The sequence below is a fragment of the Emys orbicularis genome, chromosome 3 (assembly GCF_028017835.1).
Source record: "Emys orbicularis isolate rEmyOrb1 chromosome 3, rEmyOrb1.hap1, whole genome shotgun sequence".
NCBI classification, from domain to species: domain Eukaryota; kingdom Metazoa; phylum Chordata; order Testudines; family Emydidae; genus Emys; species Emys orbicularis.
This window is the reverse complement of record NC_088685.1, coordinates 162,296,410-162,318,925: the sequence shown is the minus strand read 5'-3', so window position 1 is coordinate 162,318,925 and position 22,516 is coordinate 162,296,410. Positions and strand designations below refer to the sequence as shown.

General features: G+C 38.6%; 1 protein-coding gene across 1 annotated transcript in view; it reads left to right on the top strand.

The window, feature by feature from the left end:
* Positions 1-22,516, top strand: part of LCLAT1 (lysocardiolipin acyltransferase 1) — a 188,445-nt gene that overhangs the window by 117,102 nt on the left and 48,827 nt on the right. The window contains exon 5 of the mRNA XM_065401896.1: positions 4,583-4,699. Coding sequence (XP_065257968.1) covers positions 4,583-4,699 — 117 coding nt within the window. The remainder of the gene's footprint in view (positions 1-4,582; positions 4,700-22,516) is intronic.

The following is a 22,516-nucleotide window of genomic DNA, read 5'->3' as shown; positions in this document are numbered from 1 at the left end:
TGGATTGCAAAGCCTTTTGAATTTCTTTCCAGAGAAAATATGGCAAACAGTAGGAGAGACTCTCATACAAATCTTATTTTTGTAAAACAGATTTTTTTACTTTAAAATATTCCTGATTTTTTAATCATGAGAATTGTTTCTTTTAGAAATGTTAAAATTATTTTTGTCATCCTCATTACCATATTCTCATGAGCAGTGCGAAATCCAAGTCTGAAATATTTCCATGCGCTTCAGACTTGATGTTTGTGTAGTTTCACGAGATTGATATTACCTTCGGCCAACTTTTTCCTTTTTTAACTCTTGACATTTTTCAGTATTGTTTTGGGTAAAATTCCTGTAGGACCCTATCTTGCTCCAAAGTTTTCAGAACAAAATAGTCAGTTAATTTTTTTTAATAGCATTATTTTCTTATGGCTGACTGAATGACATCTAACTCTCAATAAGCAAAATTCAATTTTTTTCCTCAGCAATTTATCAGATCACTGCATTTTTCTATCTTTCAATTCAGAATATTCAAATTAAAGGATGTCTGACAGTAAATCAGCTCCAGTTCCAACTTCTGTGATGGTGTAAGCATATACAATTTGAAATTGACTTATTGAAAAACACAATGCTTAATTTCAAAAGAAATCCATTGGATGGAATGGCAAATAGCGCGCTGTCCTTTTCTTTCTTTCTTTCTTTCACTTGTTGAGTCCTGGTATTCCAAGTGTCAGAGTCAGAGAATAACAGAGGTGTGATGCTTACAGTCTCCAGGATAACTTTTATGGTATATTAAGAGCATCACCTAGCCACCCTTCAAGATTGGCATGGAAACTCCCTCAATCTTTGTCACTTGCTAGTATAAATCCTGTTCCCCAACAAACGTATGGAGGGTGCTCACTGAATGGCTGTTGAATTTTATTACTTATTAATTATTTGTGTTACCATAGCACCTAGTCACCCTCCTTGTGGACCAGGGCATCCTTGTGCTAGGCACTGTACAAACAGAACAAAAAATGGTCACTGCCCCAAAGAGTTTATAATCTAATAAGACAAGAGACAAACCTGGATACAGACAGATGAAGGAGAACAAGGAAACAGACGATACTGGTCAGCCTGAAAGGCAATGGTATCAGTGCACCAATCGTTAATTAAGTTTTTTGTAGGCTTTTATAGCAAAGGAGAGTTTTAAAGGAGGGTTTTGAAGGAGGATAATGAGCTGGCGTTGTGGATGTTCACAGGGAGCTCTTCCCAAGCGAGAGGGACTGCCAGGGAGAAAGTACAGAGGTGCTTGGTTGAAAATGTAACGAGTGGGTGATGGAGGCCCCAGGTCTTATTTACTGCACACTATTCAAACCCTGCTCTGAAGATAGAATTAAGTTCCTTATGGGCTTTTCTGTGACATCTCACTAAAATATGAGTGCTTCGTGAACAGTAATGAATTTATTTTCACAACCCACTGTGAGGTGAGATGGTATTTATCCCCATTTTACAGCTAGGGAATTGAGACATAAGGAGACTATGGTCAGAAGTGGCCACTAATACTGAGTGCCTAATCTGAGATGCATAGGCCTGATTTTTCAGATTACGTAGCAGTATGTGATACTTAATAAATTCAAAGCTCAGCTCCCGTTGACTTCAGTTGTGCTCAGCCCCTGTGTCTTAAGTTGGGGACCCAGAAAAGAAAGAACATACAATTAATGACTACCAGTGAAAAGTTTGGTTTAAGTGACTTGCCAGGTGTTACATAAGGACTCTGTGGCAGAGATAGAATCCAGTTCCCCAGGACAGCATTCAGCTGTCTTAACCATGAGACCCCCTTTCTCTTCCTGCATTTCCCTGCCTCATTTCTTACACACTTCCCAACTTCTGCAACAAATAAAGCAGGGATCCTAGAGACAGCAGTCTCCTTTAATACGCAAACATGACTCATTCCCAGAGCAAAGAGAATGAGGCAGAGGTCCAGTGGGAAAAGCAGTATGTGACCATGTAATTTAAGACTGTATCATAAGGCATTTGCACCAGGGGGCAAATTAAGTTTGCACAGGCAACCGTAATTCTGGCATTTCCTAACTTTTGAGTGCTTGATTTGCAACCTTAATAATGTTCTTTTAACGTAGCTGTTTTGGGATGTTATATATAGATATTGTCTGCTTATCATCCTTTTCATTGCCTGATCTTTTTCTAGTCTTCTAGTTTTCAAAATGCCAGGAACACAAATAATCAAACACCAGCTAGAACCCTCAGCAACAAGTTCTGTGTCTGCTTGCAGCTCTCTGCTGTTATAATCACTCTGAATGCACTAAGCCAGGACCACTCTTGGGCATCTCCTCACATCTGTCTGCAGTTCCCCCTCTTATTTAGCAACATGGGAAGGATAGGATGGCTGCAACTTCTCCAACACCCATTCATGATTTCCCTCCCACTTGGTGCAGAGACCCTCCCTAGACGAAAATTGTTTTTCTAGACCTCTGTCAAAAGTAGGGTATTAATGAAGTTAGCAGAACTGTTTTAAAACTCTTTAAGCATGGACCAGTTAGCCATTGTGGATGAGGGTCCTCGGTGGAAGATTTTTTCAGCTATTTTAATGTTCCTCAGATTTCCTAGGTTTGGAAGCTTTTCTTTTAACTGTAATGTTTTTTAATGTATCTTTATGCATTGGCAAATTGGAAAAAAATATGTTTGGACTCTTTTGGTTGCATTAATTACTTGTTCCCTGGAAGTACTCCGTAGTATGCCATAGTGGTTGCTGGGTAGTAGCTATTATTGTCTCCAAATTAGGTGGTCAGTAAGCCTCTGCTCCACTGTTAATTTTTTAAGGGCAACATCCATGAAAGATTGTATTCTGTATAGTATGTAGTGCATTTTTGCTTGTTAAGTTGAAAAATTATTTAGCACATTGCTATTGCATAGTATGTTCATTAACCAACGGGAGGTTCTCTATGTAAAGTAACACAGCTACCAGTGAGCAATAGAGAGAGCATGTGGTTTAGAATAAAAAGAGGCAGACTTGGCACAAATGAGCGGAGTGCCTTATTAACACAATGATTAGGACTAATCTCTACACTCATGCCTTTTGACAAATGAGTTAGGTGACAAAGCTTGACAAAATTAAAATGAAAAGGAATGATCTGTATTTGATCAATTTTGCTAGCTTATTAAGCAACAACGGGCTTTCCATTAGCATTCTCAACTTTATTCTCTGTTAGCCATGGTTGATTCTAATAAGAACTCAGTTTTCTACGTGCATTGGGTTTTGTATTGATCAGACACAGATCTTGTTCCACACCTCTGGTATCAGAGGGGTAGCCGTGTTAGTCTGGATTTATAAAAAGCGACAGAGTCCTGTGGCACCTTATAGACTAACAGACGTATTGGAGCAAACCCATGAATACCCATGCGTCTGACAAAGTGGGTATTCACCCACGAAAGCTTATGCTCCAATACGTCTGTTAGTCTATAAGGTGCCACAGGACTCTTTGTCGCGTTCCACGCCTCTGTTACTGGACTGTCCCCTTTTGAACACCAAAGGTGTTGTTTAATAAATACATTTAAATAAATTGTTTTCCCTCATGTTGGCATGGGGCAATCATAGGTGTCTTTTGGCTTAGTGACCCTGAAGATGCAGTGACACCAACGGAATGCAGCAATCAAGGCCACTTTGGATGCATTCATTTGAGCAGACAGTTTGAAGAATTGTCCCACACATGCTATAAAACAAATGGATTCATGTCCACTCGTCTACAGAGGTTTTCTTTTTTTGTCTGTTTTTGGTTTGCTGAGTGGGATGTGTAGTAATTATTCCTGAAGACTTGTGCAGTTACCTTGCATGCAGGAGGATTCTTTCTGCCAGACAGTGAAAATCTTTACTTCACCAGGTTTTCGCCAGAGCTGCTTTCAAGTGGCTTGTGAATACTGTGCTTACAATAGCAAGCCCATATTGCTGCAGAGGGGAATTGGTTGAAAATCTAATGTACTGTATATAAGTGCAACTCAAATTTATGATTAGACTAGTGACTAAAGCCTGTCAAGTTAAAAATGAATAAGCTGGCTGACAAAAGTATTGATCTAGTGCAGTTGACTAATTGCTGCTTGTCTACATTTAGAAAACATAGCTTTTTTTTTTCCCAGCTGGGAATAAGGTACTTAAAACAATTCTGTTTGACACAAAACATTGATCTTAAAGGTTTTCAATTCATAATATCAAAGCTTATGCTATTACAAACTGCTGTACCTTTTGAGTTAAAATGTCATTCCAGTTTCCGGCACTTTTGTAACTTGTACTTTGCAATAATCATTTTATGATGTCTTTTAATATATAGCTTTGGTAAATGTGAAAGACAGGTTAATTAAGAGTACACCAAAGAGTAAAAAGATTTTTAAAAATAATCATATAAGGAAAAAACCCTCACAAGTTGCTGTATCTCATGGTATTATGAATCTAACCAAAAGCACCGTTAAGGTCTGCTGCCTTCAGAACAGTGCTACAGTGATATACTCTGTGTACTGCTGTTGTATTGGGGGCTGTTATAATATTATGAAACTTTATAACCCCTACTAATATTCATGTTGTTAATGTTCTTTTTTTTTTAATCTTTAGCCAATACCAAAGCCCGCAGTAATGAATTTGCTGAAAAGAATGGACTTCGAAAATACAAATATGTCTTGCATCCACGAACTACTGGTTTCACTTTTGTAGTAGAACGTCTAAGGGAAGGTAACATTTCTTTTAGATATGTATTTTCTTTTCTCCTCTGCAACTTCAAATAACTAATCTCAAGAAAGCCAGATAATTGACTTTAATAAACTAACTACTCCAAAACAGTATTAGAAATGCAATAGATACCCCATATGAGAAGACAACTTTCTTCTTTTCTGCCATGATTACGGTGTTTGCAGTATAGTGAGATTAAGGCAGTCTTGTGTTTATAAGATGTTAATATAATTTAGAACATCTACAATGAGACAAGAAACCACTCCCTTGCTCCGAAGTTTTTTTAATACTATAGGTTGGTTAATGATTCAGTGCAGGAAAATAACTTTGGAAATCCCTAGGGCTAGCCTTAATGTCTATACCTATACTTAATCTTGGGGGAAGATTATTATTAATATTTATTTGCATTACAGTAGCACCTTGGGGCCCCAGTCAGTGATCATGGCTCCATTGAGCTAGACACTGTACAAACATATAGCAAGACTATCTCTTCTCCAAAGAGCTTATTATCAAACTATAAAATGGGACACCAAGTGATTACAATAAATAATCAAGGGGAGTATAAAACAACTGACTACTATGAACATCATAAGCAGTGGGACACAACACACCATTGTTGAAATTTTAGTAGGCATCTTAGGTTTTCTCATACAGTGCATGTGCTTTGTCAACTTGTGGTAGTATGTAGTTCACTGTTACGTACACAGTTCAAAGGTTTGATTTGCTTAAAACTTCCCACAATTAAGTCTTTCTTTGCTGTATTAATGCTACTATCTTTGGATTCTTTTTCAATTAAAGCAAGATTTTCAACTCGAAATCTAGTCAATTAAAAAAAGGTTCTATACTTGTTCTGGAGTCACCTCCCTAATCCTTGTGGTTTTAAGTAATTTTTCTTGTATTAAAAAATTGTTTTTCTCTCATGTTGCTGTGTGAAAAACATGCACAAACAGGGCAACTGATTATAAAGGGAAAACACTAAAAGTGATTTTATACGAAGTTCTGTCAGATGTGCAAAGTTGGAGAAAAAAATCTGAAAAAAACTAGTTTTTCTTCTGATGTTTCAAATGCTGTAATTTTAAGTGTTACTTGTTTCTATAGGAGGCATATTTTCAGACAAATGAAATGTTAAATTGAAATGTCCCTCTAAGCTCGCTATTAACATTAAAGTATCTATGTATCTGTAGGTACGTCTACACAGCAGCTATACACATGCTAGCTCTGAGCTAAAATAAGCAGTGTGGCTGTGGCAGCACTGGTGATGGCTATGGGTAGCCAACCAGGTGCAATACCATCTGAGAAGACTAGGTGTGTACTCAGATGGCTGGCCCAAGCTGCTGCCCTTCCTGCTGTGGCAAACTGCTATTTTTAGCACACTGGCTAGATCAGAGCTAGTGTATGTATGTCTATCCAAACTGAGAATTATACCTCTGAGCTGCAGTGTAGATGGACCGTGGGAGAGTAAAAGGGGGTAGAGCCGCTCAACCATTAGGTAGTCTAGCCCAATACGTCCCATTATGAAACCTTTATTTTCAGTTGCATAGAGTTGTGAAGAAAATTAAGACCCCTAACATTAAGGTGCTATCCCTCTCTTCCCTGTTTCCACACGATTGTAATGGATAGCAGTTACAATAACCCCAGAAATAGACTTGCATCTTCATTATTGCTTGTGATTGCAGACTGAAGAATGGCATGTGATTTTAAGTTGGGGAGGTGGTGATGGAAACTTAAGCATCATGTTTGTCTTTGAAAATATTCTTGCGCCTGTATGACAACCTTAATGCCCCATGGTTTCCCTGTGAATAAATTTTGGCTCATGGCAGTTTTCCATTCCTCAGGCTGAAATGCCTTCACTTCAAGCCTAAGTACATTATTTAGTTCCAAAATAGGTCAGTGAAGAGGGGGAGAAATGCCATGAGGTTTAATTGCCTTTTTAACTTTGAAAAAATAGATTTAATTTGGCAAGAACCCTGATTAATATGCATTGCAAGCTGTATTATGAATGAATTACCTGTTATGTTATAAAAATAGCTGTTTGTGACCCATAAAAGTACTTGGAGAAGAAGCTGAAATAATAACCTTCAGGAAAAAGTTACTCACATCTCTTTGCATGAGTTTTGGTCTTAATGTGAGGTTTTCCTGAGTTTTATAATAGGAGGCAGCTTACTGACGCTAATTATTAGCACTTTCTGTGCACCCCCCAAATCATATGAATGCACTTCTTCTTCCAGCATGGACTTAACTTTCAAACTCTCCTAGTTTCCCCATCTCTCTTTTATGTGGCCACGACTTACATCTGCTTTGCCTTATGTGCTCCCTATGTGAAACTGCTGCTAATGTGGTTTCTGACTCCTTGCTGGGATTATGGGAACTAGGCAAATCCAACCTAACCTTCCCTAGCTGCACCAAAAATAGGCTGGCAAGTAGGATTATTCTGGCAGGGCAGCTTCTCCTCTGAGCCTGAATGCATCACCTTTGTTGCATATCCCAGCTCTTTTATAGCTACTGGAAGTGTCCCCGAGCTCACTCTCAGACCCAGGCCCTCATACAACCTGAGGATTGCAGCTAATTTTTGTCCTGATCAAATTCCAATAGGAGGGAGACATCTTGTCATCCCAGTTCTAACAGGTTACATTACTCTTTTTCTCAAGCAGCATTAATTCCATTCCTGTAAGCTTAAGTGTACCCTAGAGTAAATATAGACAATTAGAGTGCATTAGATGCATAATTAGTGATATATCCGATAAAGTGGTGACTGCAATTCCTGCTGCTTTTGAAGCATGAGGAGGACTTAAATTGAATTCTGAATTGATTCTTGGAGAAGTGTTTTCAGTTTTCTGCTTCTACTCTACAGTAATTGTAAGCAGAATGATATAGTACAACTTTAGTCATTATTTTTCTCTGCATCTTAAAAGAAAATGCAGTTGCAAAATTAGGAAACTGAAGGAATGCTGAGAATATATGTTCTGTACATAGGTGCTGGAACTAGGGGTGCTGCTGCACCCCCTAGCTTGAAGTGGTTTCCATCATACACAGGGTTCACAGTTTGGTTCAATGGCTCTCAGCACCCCCACTATACAAATTGTTCCAGCACCACTGGTTCTGTATGCTGTTAGTTTTAATTTTACATAGTATAGTGACTGTCAGATGAAGGCATGGGGGTTGAGTGAAGTGGCAACAGAAAGCTGTATGAGAAATAAATAGTTGGAAAAGAGAAGCGTGGAGTACAACTAGACTATATGTACTTCTCATATTCAAATAAAGATACTTCTCACCTTCAAATAAAGAAAAATCATCTGTATCCTGATAGTAATAACTGTGTTCTTGGTGATGTCTGAGTCTCAGCAATAGCTAATGCAGCTTTGTTGCAGCCTGCACTAATCTTTGTTGATGAATAGCACTCAAGCTATCATATTAACTTTTCTTCCCAACCGGCCATATCTGGGAATTGATTTTGCAAGATACAGAGAGCTCTGGACCCCATCTAGCAAAGCACTTAAGCATATAGTTAAACTTAAGCATGTAAATAGTCCCATTGACTGTTCATGTGGTTAAAGCACATGCTTGAGCATTTCACTAGATGGGGGCCAGAGTGCTTAGTACTGTGAAGGATCCTTGTTGAACGGACTAACCTCTGAAATACGGTCTGATATACTCAAAACACATTGGCTTTCATTTGGTTTGCCATAGGCAGAAAGCTGTATCAAAAAGAAAAGGAACATGTGATTTTATTGTTTCTAAGTTAACACATTCAATAAGCTGGACCAATGGGCTTTCCTCTGCTGTTTTGAATTTTTCTAGACAAAATGACTAATCATTGCTTCCAAGATTTTTTTTCATAGTAAATGGGTCAAGTATGTTGATGCAGCAGCCTTTTTATTATTTTACTTCAAGGGACACTGCCAGGTTTGATATTTCTAAGAAGTCTGCCTCATGAGTTCTGAATTGTGTTAAATATGGGATTTTAAAATTACAAATTTCCATTTTAGTAATCCAAGTTGGTCCTAACAGAGGAAAACGATTTTTTTAAACACAAACGATACTATTTTTCATCTTATATATACTGTTCGCTTTTTGTAATTCATTTGACTTGCATAGTGAAAAAGAGTCAGGTTTACTTTTCACTTTAGGATTCTTGCACAAACAATGCTGGAGTATTTGTCTTATTTAAATCCAGCTAAAACTCTTTACACTGTATTATTTTTAATAAAATAATAAAATGAAGATATTTCTATTTGTTTTTGTAAAATCTTTTTAACCAAAACTAAATTTTGAGCCTAAAATACATCACAGACAAAATGTTGAGGTGGGAATTTCAAAATTGCTCAGCGTTGGTCTTTATCTGCTCCTGTTGAAAGCAATGGGAGTTTTACCATTGATTGCAATAAGAGCAGAATTAGGCCAATGCAAAGTGTTTTTGAAAATCCCACTTCAAGGGCACATTTTGTGCTTGTGAGTGAGAGTCAGAAAAGAAGCTCCTAATAGGAATCATAATTAAGTCTCAGAGTGGTAGCCATGTTAGTCTGTATCAGCAAAAAGAATGAGGAGTACTTGTGGCACCTTAGAGACTAACAAATATATTTGAGCATAAGCTTTCGTGGGCTAAAACCCACTTCATCAGATGCATGCAGTGGAAAATACAGTAGGAAGATATATATACACCTCTACCCCGATATAACGCTGTCCTCGGGAGCCAAAAAATCTTACTGCGTTATAGGTGAAACCACATTATATCAAACTTGCTTTGATCCGCCGGAGCGCGCAGCCCCGCTCCCCCCTGGAGCACTGCTTTACCGCGTTATATCCAAATTTGTGTTATATTGGGGTAGAGATGTATACACACAGAGAACATGAAAAAATGGGTGTTGCCATACCAACTATAACGAGAGTAATCAGTTAAGGTGGGCTATTGTCAGCAGGAGAAAAAAACCCTTTTGTAGTGATAATCAAAATGGCCCATTTCCAGCAATTGACAAGAAGGTGTAACTGATTTTTCATTGTAAGTCACAGTTTTGGGTACCTTCTAAATTGCTCCCAAAATTCCTTCCTGCTAAGAAGTTTTGAATGGGTGGTCTATCTGAAGAATATTTTGGCAGAACTTGGATTGAGTCAGACAAATTTATCTCCCAAAATATGGGATTTTGAAAATGAGATGTGCAGGAATTCATTCTTTTTTTTTTTTTTTTTTTTTTAAGTCCTTTATTGAGCTCTCTCTCTCTCAGAAACAGCTTGAAATTTGGTTTTGTTTTATTATTGTGCTTTCTAAAATCTAGTATGTGGGATCACTTCTGAAAAGGTCAAAGTTTACTTTTGATTACAGGTTATTGTGTACTACTGGGTTTTTTTTATAAAGCTTGTCTAAAGCCAAATCACATTGAAATCTCACCTAGTTAAAATGCTCAATTTCAAGGAGATTGAAAGTCCATAATAGTTGATTTTGACTTGTGTTGTCTAGTTTCATTGAATTACATGTATTATCTTGACGTAACATCTATAATTATTGTAAAATAGTCTGTCAATAAAATGGCTGTTCACAAATGTTTTCTTAAAACCGCCAAATGGTTTTTAAATACTTTCTGAAAACTCAGGAAATTCACAGATACAGTTTAAGATATAGTTAAGGTTGTAAATAAATATTATGTGAAAATATCATTAAAACATAATTATTAAAAATTTGAATAGATAGTTTATAATTGTTTTTACAAACAACTTTAACTGACAGTGCTCATCTTCTATTTGCCCCTCACACCCAACACTTGTTCCTCAACCACATTTCAACACCACAGAGCCTCAGTTATCATACATTAAATACAGTAAAGTATAAAGATTCATAGCTGATGGGATTACCTCAGGATTTCCTCTTCAAATTTTAACTCTGGTTCATACTAAAACTAACATGAACATGCTGCAGATAAGATCTTTCAACTGCCAAAAAAACAAGAGATCTAACTTAACATGTGCCTTCCTCCACTTCACTTGCTTGTTGACAACAAGAAACATCAACATCTCACCTATCTCTCTACAATCAGTCCAAAAACAAAAGTATTTTTAGTCTGAAAATGAGTAGATCTTGTATACATACACACTCATCTGTTCAGAAATGAAAGTCAGTATCTTCTGGTATCTTTGCCTGAGCAGTAATTGAATTGCCTTTCAGTGATAGCACTGAATACCTACATATAAAGAAAAGTGTTCTTTTCTTGGCAATATATTTGGATATTTATATGCAGACGGTGATACCTGTCTGCATACAGTGTTAGACTCCAGTGGAGCAGTTTGTTGGCAATTTTGTAGATTCCTCTAGTACTTCAGAGATGCTTTCTAGAAACTATTTCACAAACTCCACCAGTGTATGTAAAGCACATTTATACACGTAATGTTGGCACCAAATATTAGTGCACAATATTCTGTACTTGTGTAATATCTTTCGGTATGTTCACAAAGCAATTAAAAACCCACGGCTGGCCCATGCCAGCTGCCTTGAGCTCGCATGGCTCAGGCTAAGGGGCTGATTAATTGCAGTGTAGACATTTAGGCTCAGGCTGCAGCCCAAGCTCCGACACCCTCCCACCTCACAGGTTCCTATAGCCTGGGCTGCAGCCTGAGACCAAATGTCTACACCGCAATTAAACAGCCCCTTAGCTTGAGACCGAGTCAGCTGGCACAGGCCAGCCATGGGTTTTTAGTTGCATTGTAGACATACCCTTTGAGCCAAGACCTAAAAACACTTCATATAAATTTATTCATAAATAAATCTTACAACATTATCCAGGACAGGTAATTGTTGTTAATACTCCTAGTTCATACAACTCTGTTACTGTTTACCTCCTCTGGTGAGATCTGAAGTGCTCAACCAACTTGACAGCACATGCATTGAAGTGGAACCTGATTGGCTATCATTATATTCACTTCCCAGGATGTGAATGTAAGATGTTTATTTTAACCTGTAAAGTCCTAAATAGTTTAAGATCTAACTGTTGGAGGCACCGCCTTCATATTTTTATGCCGTGCCACAGTTATGGTCAGCAAAGTCACTCAAGCAGGAACCCCTTTGTAAAAGAAGGAACTACAGAAGGGTGTTCTGAATCTCAGCTTTGGAATTCACTAACAGGACCTTCATGTCCTGTAACAACCAAAATATTCCGATCTTTAGAATATGGTGCAGAGCCTATTTTCTTATTCAGGCTATTGACGAGAGCTGAGCATAAGGGATGTTATTGTGGGTGTAATGGTGTATTAATGGGGAATATTAACTGGATAGCTCTAGATGGCCATTTTCTGATTATGAAAAAGCTTCTTGTCTTTGTTTCAATATTATGTCAAAGGCACCTAGAGCCTAGGATGCATGCTATTTAAGACAAAATCTGAGTGCATTTTTCTCTTAGTATGTTAGTTTTAAAAGGAAAACTGTTACACTTTTGGATTTCATAGCCATAATAGAGAGATTTCTGTATATATAGCAGATGAAAATGCTGAGAATGTATACAACATTAAATATCTTCCTGTTTTTGGTAAATATCCAAGATTTATTTCCTCTCCAAGTAAATATTGGATGAAGCACAGAAAACTTCATGCCAAAGGAGAAGTCAGTATTTGCTTATTGAACATCTTGTGAGGTGCTGAAATCCAATAATTACAGCAGGCAGTTTGCAGGATTATGCTCATTTTTACTTCTGGGGAAATTAAGGCACAGAAGGTGTTACCAGATCAACGCTCCTATCAAGTCAAAGTTGGGAATTATGGAGAGAAAGTGGCATTGTTTAGTGAAAGCTAGGTCATTTTTTATAATAGAGTACTGACTCCTGAGGCGATATCCTGACCCCATTGAAGTCAATAGCAAAACTCCCATTTATTTCAGTGAGGCTAGGATTTTAGGACATTCAGTGTCCTGTGCTAACCATTAGATATGTGTATGTACAGCAGACTTGCTCAGTATTGGCTCTGTCCCACTGGTGGGAACCAGTCAGTTTTTGTGGGAACTGAAATGAGTCTGTTTTGAAAATAAGAACATGCAAATGGATGCATGGGAATTTTTTAGGTCCCCTGTCTGGTCGATCCAGCTTCAAGTAGAATTTCTCATGCATCCAGCAGGGTTGCAGGACTGAGCAAAGTTTCCCCTGCAGTGACTCCCAACGACTGGCCCTGAAGTCAGTGAAACTCTGCTCTTCTATATACAACACTCCCTGTGATGGTACCCATCCAGTGTTGTACCACTAAGGACGACAAAGGGGGCAGTTGTTCAAAAGTTTGAGAACTATTAGTGTACAGCATACAAATATTGCTCTTAACAAATACTCTTCTATAATTTTCAAGTAGAAAGATGGTGTTAGAGCTGTAGCGTATGTCATCATAATTGGATTGATGCATATTTAAGTGCTGGAACTGGGGCTGTAAACAGTATTGCCTTAGATCAGGTTTGTTTACCTGCTGTGTCTGCAGGTTCGGCCGATGGCGGCTCCCACTGGCCGCGGTTTGCCGCTCCAGGCCAATGGGGGCTGCGGGAAGCGGCGCGGGCCGAGGGATGTGCTGGCTGCCATCCCCATTGGCCTGGAGCGGCGAACCGCGGCCAGTGGGAGCCGCCATCAGCCGAGCCTGCGGACGCAGCAGGTAAACAAACCGGCCCAGCCCGCCAGAGTGCTTACCCTGCGTGCCACGTGCCAAAGGTTGCCAGTCCCTGCCTTAGATATATAAATAATCTGCATGCAAATTGGAACGTGCATGCCTTGTTATGTCTTCTGTTTTTAGTAGAAGACTAGTAACAGATTAGTTAATAAAAAAAAAAACAAGGACCTTGTTTTAAAAAATCGTTTTATCACTAAGCATGTCCATGAAATTCAATAAAGTGGAAAATACAAAGCAGACTGTTGTGCTTTATTACAAACACTGAAAATTGTCTGAATAATCTCAAGTACGGGAGGATTTAGCTTTCCAGATTTGTCTGTTAACTGTGGATGATTGTTTTCATGTCTTTCTAACAACTATGTTGAATGTTATTGACTGCATATTTTGCATTTGGTGCTGCTAGTTGTAAATTAGATTGCTTTGGCCTTTAACACAAGAAGTACATGACAGTACAGAAATGAAGTCATGAAGCTGTACTGTCGGTGGTCCAGCGTCTAAAGATAAGAATAGCCACGTGGAGTTGGAATAGTGATCCATCTAGCCCAGTTTTTTGTCCTGACAGTAGTCAGTATCTACTGTTTCAGAGGAAACTATCACAGGGTGACACTGCCCTTTAAGAGGGAGCAGGGCCAGTGCACCTGTGCTGCATCCTTGGACGAGATTAGATTTTAAAAGATGGCCCCTGGGCCTGGTGGAGGGAGGAGACCCAGTGAGAGAGGTCCAGGGAGTCAAAGCTAGGAAGCTGCAGGAGGCAAGAGCAGCAGTAATGCCAAGGTCTCCTGGGAGAGGTGGCAGTGAGAACGGGAGAGGTACTGTTCTGAAGAAAAGCCCTGACTGCCGGTGCTCAGGGTGCAGGAGCAGGACTGCCAGACTCCTGGGGAGGGGAGACAGTGAGAGCCTGATAGGTAAAGGAGAAACATCCCAGGAGCCATTTGTTTGTTTGGATGATAAAACTGCCTAAAAGAGAGTGTGGGTGTGACAGTAGATCCTTTACAAGATGAGAAGCCCTGCTTTGTTACTCTGCTGTAGGCAGTTAAGGGATAACCTATGCACTGGAAAATCTCTCTCCAACCCCCAATCATTAGAAGTTGATGTATGCCCTGAAGCATGAGGTTATTTATATCTTTCAAAATTCTTGGTTTGTTTTTGTTTAGTTTTACTGTTATAACTCTGGGTATACTTGTAATCCATATAGATGTCTAAACCTTTTAGGAATCCAGAAAATCTCTTAGTCTCAATTATATATTGTGTGGGAAAAGTGTTTCCTTTTAGCAGGTTTGAATTTGACACCTCTTTAAATTTCCTGGAATATGCCCTTGTTGTATTATGAGAGAGTAATTAGAAGTTTCTAAACTTCCTCTTCTTTACTGTCCATTAATTTGTATAGTTTTATCCTGTTCACTCCTGTCTGCTTCCTTTCTAAGGCAAACAGTCCCAGTCTTTTCACACATGCTTCATAAAAGAGTTTCCCCATCTCCCTGATCATTCTCTTCACTGGTCTCTGAACTGCTTTTATTTCTACTGAATTATTTTTGTGAGCTGAACACAGTACTCCATTTGAGGGTGTAATATTGATTGATACGACTTGATGTTGTCAGTTATATTTGCAGAGTATGACAGAAGCCCTTTTCACATTTCTCCTTGTTGCACACACATTTTAGGTGCTCATTAGAAACTTTTTGTAGAATCAATCAAAACAAGTCTCCTGAAGCAATGCTCTTCGACTTCCTTTATATATGAATCCTGGCTTGTGAGTAGCTGAAACGCCATGTGGCAAATCAGTTTCTGTTTACCACTTCTCAGGTTATTAATAATGACTGTGGTCTCCATTTAAAAATAAAATCAGCATTTGCCAGCAGTTACCACATTGTGGTATTTGAGACTATGCATTCAGAACAAACACTATATATGATAACTGTGTTGTAATGTAATGGTTTCAATTGCTTCATCTGAAGGTCTGGAACAACATTACTAGTCAAGTCACATGTAAAAGTGGGCTGCTTGGTTGGCTGCAGCTGAGGTCAGGAAAATTGATTAATCTCTTACAAAGTGAAAAGATTTTTCCTCTGTATCCAACTTCATCGCCTCTTCAAAACATTAACAAAAGACGATATTTTGGCAGTACATGCTGTTAGGAGAGTTGGCCTGATCAATTGAATGGGAATGAATGTAACAACTTATACATTCTTGTTTAACTTTGGTCACCGCTTATCTCTTTTGTTAATTCAACTTGATATTCACCTCAGTATAGGTCATCTGATTCAAAGATTGATTCTGTCTGTAAGTTTTTCTACAGTAGCCATCACAACAGGATAGCAAGAAGAAGTGCAGTAGTATCTTTAAAATAAACAAATACATACCTTGGCTTTCAGCACTCCATTTGGAAGTGGACCCTTTAATAAGTTGCAGAACGTCAATCTTTTTTGTGAGTTTATTCACGGCAACACCTTGTTGGCTGGCTCTATCCTAATGAAGTTTGCTAGCATTTACTCAAATTAGTCTTAAGGAGACTTTTTGACAAACAGAGTAGCTACTTGCTGCCAGGAAAGACAATAGCTGAATCTTTTGCAGAGTTCAGTTTTATTCATTATTCTCCTTAGCAGGCAGCTGCTGCTCTACCATGTTGCAGATAGGTGGTGCTGGGTGCAATGACTGATTGAATTATTGCTGGAGTTGAGATTATTTCAGCTAAATGGAATAATGATGCTGTGGTAGAGAGGATATATTTCCCCTGGCATTGCCAGAAGATCTGCCAAGACTGCCCTTGTTTTGAGCTTTGCTCGTTATTAAGGCAGAACAATTGTTTCAACAGCAGCTCTCAAGGTGAGAGGTAAGTAAATGCACTTTCCCAATACTAAAGACCATTGTAATTTTCAGCTGGAATAAGGTGCTTACAGATGTCTTCATTAGATCAATAGTGGCTTGTAGAAGCTAATCATGCTCATTCTAAATGATGAGAACCGCTATGTTCTCAAACTGGTCCATAGACCATTGATGCTCTGGAGACCAGGCTATTCCTAGATGCTGTCTGTTGTCATTTTCAGCTGCTAAATTGCATTCAGACGGCTACAAGTATATTGCATACTTCTTCCGATATCACTTTTTCATATAAATAATTGTTGTGGTTGTTGCAAAGATGTTATGTAACTGTGAATGGGAAGGAAGATGGGATAATGTTTCATTTAAAATGAGGCCCACTCTATGAAAAAGTTTGAGCCCTTGGACTATGAATATTTTCCCCAAAATCTATATCCAAGTGAGTGTACTAAAATGAATTTCTTAAGACTCCTCTACAGCAACATTTGTCTTAAATATCATTGTGTTAGTGGTTTGTTTTTTTCTATCTTTTCTTTATTCCCAATGCACACAGAAATTAGCCTAGTGCTATACTTTTCGGAGCTGACTCACATCCTTGAGTTGGACAATCCATTTGCAGAGCTTTACTGCAGAGATGTTGAGAGCAATGGCTCATTCATGTTGCCTGGATGTTGCTATGGGTACTGGAATTGAAAAGCCAAAAACATAGAGGGCAGGAGAGCTTGGGAAAAGGTTACAGCAAAGTATAAACTTTTTAAAAATAGATTTTTATCAAAACACAAACTTCAACATAAATTCAACTCTTTACCTAGTTCACCACCTCAGATTGTATCTGAAATATTGTCATCATTCTGACTTAATTTTACCAGCCTTTTTCTGAACTGTTGATAACTTCTTAGGGTGCTGGAGCGCAATAAGAAAAATAAGGTCTTTGCTCAGAGTATTCTCAACAAACACTAATAAGCATGAGAGCAGTTTTCCATACTATGTATTGCATCAGCAGGCATACGATGGTGCTTATGTGAAGCACTGTGCAAAAGGAATAGCTTATATTTATACATCACCTTTACTTCTGAAGACAAGTATTTTATGGACTGTGATGGCATATAGTTTGAGTATGATTCTTCAGAAAACATTCATCTTAATTTCTATTTTCTAAACAATAGTTTCCAATTATGAATCAGAGGACTGGATTTTGTATATATTTTACAAGCAAAGGGGCCACACAACATTCTTTGTCTCCCCGAGTCTACATTGTTAAAAGCAAATGGTTACAATTTAAAATACAAATTTCTGTTTCCAATTAATATGTTTAGATCTGTACAGAAATGTTAGTATTTTTGTTTGTTGACCTTGTAGCATAATATGTAAAGTGGTTTCTCTGAGTTATTAAAGCATTTTAGGACTTTTGGTCCAAGGAACATTTTCTTTGATTCATCCCAATAGTCAATTAGTAATTATACCACCCGTAATGCAAACAGCTCGTTTTTGTGTGTTGTTTTGTTTTTGTTTTTGTTTTTATTTGTTGGCATGTTTGTTTTTTGTTATTGGGTTGGGGTTTTTTGTAGTAGCTTATAGTGTAAAAATAACAGCCAAATAGATTAACTCTTTATTTAAAGGGAGGTCGTATGAACATAGTTATAATGGTAACTAAAAATATAGGAAATCCTACTAAAACGTGTGATCATATTGTCACCAACTCCTGTCTCAGATGCCTTGATATTTTGTTTGGTTAGTGCTAGCCCATATGAGGCACCCTGATACTTCCAGGAATACATAGGACTGTACCTCTTAAATATGATGCTGTCAGAGTACAGGTATTTAACATGCACAATAATAGCACTCTGTACAGCTGTGTAGAGGGCAGTGATTTATGTTCCTTAAATCAGACCTTTAGAGAAATTTATAGATTATATTAATATGTTACATATAGGACCTAGTTACATATAGGAAAGCTATAAAAAGAGTATGCTTGTTTCGCCTAATAACAGGTTTGACCTTGTCTGCATTTAGTCTTTTTCTTCATTTTCCAAAGCAAAGTTAGACAACAAAATGGTTAAAATGCTAAGTACCAGTTTACAATAATGCTCTTATCATTGTTTGTACTGGGAGAGCTGTAATGGTGGGAAATTTGAAAGAAAAATCTAGCATAGGCACAGCCTTTTAAGACTTCCTTTTAGGAAGCTTACAGGGAATTTTAGTTTTTCTTTCGGTTTCCCTTTGTTCCTTCATCATCCCAGTCACCCCTTTTTTGGAAAAGCTGAGCAAATTAGGCTGATCTGCTAGGATCCACCCTGTGAGGTTATTTTAAATGTGAACATTTGGCTCCATCCCAGTGAGAGAACAAAATGATGGGTCGATTTCTTTCCCCTGTCCTTTGAGACATTACCCTCTGACTCACTGCTGTCCGAGAAGAGTGGAACATTCAGAATAATGGCTGTTCTGCCAAAAGACTATTAACCTGGGCCATTATAAGATAGCCAGAACCATTCTCTTTGGTTATGTGGCAGTTTTTTCTGTGGGGGTGTATTGATGCCTCTTGAGTCAATGACACTGCATTTTTCACTAATGAGTTTATTTTTCTCCCCCTCCGTGAGTTGGTCAAAAGGCCACACAGTATTATTCTGGGATAGTCCATGAATGACTGGAGCCTGGCAGTCCTAGAAGCTAAAATTAGGGTGCTGTGGGAAGGAATTTAAAATTCTAATCAAACCTATCCATAGGGGCAACAGAGATGGCTAGGAGGAGTGGAGCATAAATGCAAAAGACTAGGGGGAGATTTTCAAATGCACCTAATGGATTTTGGAGCACACGTACCATTAAAAGTCATTCCAAAGAAATTAAAGTCAATGGGACGTGCTCCTGAAAAATTTTCCCAAAAGGAGTCTACATTCACATGTTCTCCAGGTTCATGCATGTTGTCCCTTTCTCTTGGGAGCTCCACCATGACCCAGCCCCCATCATAGTTCAACCGTCACCTTTCTGAAAATGCATCTCTTCCAAAAGTCCTATAAACTCCAGTGCTTCCTTAATGGGAGTGTTAATGAATTAGGAGACTGAAAATTAAAATGCAAGCACCAATCAGGGAACTAAGCAAGATGCAGGCTCCACTGCCGTTTGGATGCAGTTTGGATGCAGGGGATAGCTCAGTGGTTTGAGCATTGGCCTGCTAAACCATGGGTTGTGAGTTCAATCCTTGAGGGGGCCATTTAGGGATTGGGGGGCGGGGGACTGTCAGGGACAGTACTTGGTCCTGCTAGTGAAGGCAGGGGACTGGACTCAATGACCTTTCAAGGTTCCTTCCAGTTCTATATATCTCCATATATATATATTTTTTTTTATTCTCATTACTTCCTATACCTCATTTAGATAGCAAACTATCCAAGGCGCACATCTTGTTTTCATATGTCTGTAATGCACCTAGCATACTGTTGGCATGAATAAAATAATATTATCTGTATTGTGTAGTGGCAGGAGGTAGCCAATAGTCCAGATCAGACTGCCGGTCTCAACGAAAGAGGTGGAATTCACAGGTCATTAATATGATTTAGTGGTAGAATCTGCAGCACTGCAAATATTTAATAAACTTTTTAATAATAAATTCCAAGTCATACTGAGAAGCAGTGGAGATCCATCAGGATTTATGATACCTGTGGTGCTAATGAATGCAGCTGGTTTCCCCCACACTCTTTAAAAATATATAAATATTTCCATTTCATAATAGCAATAGGGGAATGCACTTCCAGGGGGTTATTCTACTTGTGTGGCTAAATTCACTTTGCATTCAGCCTGAACCTCTCAATACCACCTGACGTGTACAGTAATCACCCAGCAATGCATTCCTGTTCTGTCTTTTCATTTAGATAGTAATGGACAGAACAAAATTCATTAAAATCTAACCGTTAAATGCTAAAAGAATGTAATAAACTTATGGCTCATTTGCCAGTTTTCTCTTTAGGGGTAGAATATGCTGTAAAGAAAGCTGTGCATTTATGGAAGAATCTTTGAGACTGACTTCAGTTGCATAATGTTTCCTTTAGAAAGTCTGCATTGGAAAGCTCAGTAAGAGGGACCTCAAACGAAAAAACATACTATTACAATTATAGGAAACAAATATTGAACCAGTGCAGGTAGATGAAGTAAGTCAAGGCATCAGTACCAGTACAGGAAACTAGCATGGTCTCTTGCTAGAAGCCCATGGTTACTTGTAGTTGGTATAAAATGGACCAGATCACAGTGCCTAAAGAAGTTCCAGGCTCCAGTATGTGATGCTCCATCTTCATCCAAAAGGCCGGTAGTCTCCAGGGGCTTCACTTCTTTCAAAGGTAAAATGAAAAAAATGGGGGGGGGGGGAGTGAACATTTAGATTGCATAGTTAAGCACTCCGAAGTCAGAAATTAAGTTAAGATGGAACTCAGCCCCCTTGTGCTGCATGCATTTCAATAATCTTTAATGAAATTATCATAATATTCTTTTTTTAAAAATATGGTGCCTGACACACAGAACAGCACACAATACACACATCATATTTTGTAGTACTGAGTTGGTGGGGAAAGGTTGTGTGTTTGTTGTATTTGATCATGTAGTGAAGATTGGTATGGGGGGCAGAGTTAAGGTTTTACTTTCCAGTTTAACTCTGGTATTTCTTTTCTTTGGAGTGATTAACTATACATCCTTAATATTCCCTTAAAATAAGTTTTTGTGTTTAATTTCCGGAAGTGTTAAAAAGAAAGTGAAAAGTAAACTTAGCTGGAGGTGCTTTTATCTTCAAGGCTTTGGAGCACTGCTACCTTCCAAAAAAAACAAGTAGACCAAGCAGATTCCATCAGCTGGAACTATCTCCATGGAGTTATATTGAAATATTTAGATAAGGTTGAATTTGAAAAACAAACTGATTTCCCACCTATGATCACATGTGATTAAGAGGTTTTAAGTAGAGCTGGTTGGGAATTCAGTTTATTCTGAAAATGTCAGTTCATGAAACCTGAACTGTTTCATGATAACATATCAGGTTTGAACCTTTAATGAGCCACAGGCAGCATTCCAACAGAATCCTGCCTGGTTTCCCACTAGCCCTACTGCTTGGGGAACCAGGGCTTCCAGGGATCATGGCAACCCCACCATGCAGGCTATCCTAGGGTCAGAGACCTTGGAGCTTCCCTACCATTTGGAGCCGGGAACCAGAAAGTTCTGGGATGTGGTTCCAGGGCAGCCCTGCCATGTGGAGTGCCCCTGGCCACAGACCCCCCAGGGCTTCCAGACTGCGAAGTTAGCTGGCTTCCTGGGCTGCACCAACCCTTATTAGTATGGCAGCACAGGAGGCCAACCTGGGGGCTCCACTGCAAACAGGGCTACCGCAGAGCCACAGATGCAGGAAGCCCTGACAATTTAATTGAAATTTGCATGAGTCTTGTCAGTTTCATGCTGGCCACCACTGATAATAGGTGTGAAACTGACATGGATCATGTCAATTTCACTCAGCAGCTGCTGGAGTTGATTCAGAAAAACTGTGTCCATATTTCTGAAACAAAAATATTTCAAAATTTCTGGTTCATGGGAAATTTTGAAAAAATCGATTGTGGTCTGAATTGGAACCAGATTTTGAAACGATGACATTTCTTATGAATTGGAATTCCAAGTTTTGGCCAGCTCTAGTTTCAGGTACATCTGATTTTCACTGCAGAAATGCTGCTTCATCTGATTGCTTTCTGTAGTCCTGCTTCTGGACATATGCTACCCCAAGATACTCTGCTACTCAAAGACTGTACTAATATTTCTTCAGTATTGTAGTGTGAGAGTAGTACTAGGTACCACGAGATTGCAGTACTGGAGATGAAGTAGTGTGTCTGACGTACAAAAACACAGACACCTAAATCTTTGTTGCTGTCAAATCCAGATGTTATACCACAGTATTCTAACACAAAAACCTGGTTTAAAATATGTGGGTAAACAGATAATATACTGTAGGAAATAATCCTATGCTAGTCTGAATGTCTGGACAAGGTAAGGTAATTAATAGAACTTGAAATGGAAGAGATTTATCTGTTAAAACACTTTACCTTTGAAGTGACTTTGCTTCCTCACTGACTTGCTTCACTATGTTGTGCTGCTACTTTATGGGGTAAAAAGTCTCATCCTGCCTCCTTCTGCATGGAATTTGCTATGCAAGTAACCAAATGCCACTGTCAGCATTGAGAACCATCATGTTAAATGGAATACCAGTTTACTTTAAGCCTGAAATAGGATGCTTTTGCTAGGATTTTCATTTGAAAAAATCCTAAGTAGCCAATTATAAACAAATAAAACACGAACAATATGTTGGTCAGACTTTTTTTGACAAGATCAACAAAAGCTGTTGAAAAGCACATGTATATTTTATTCTGT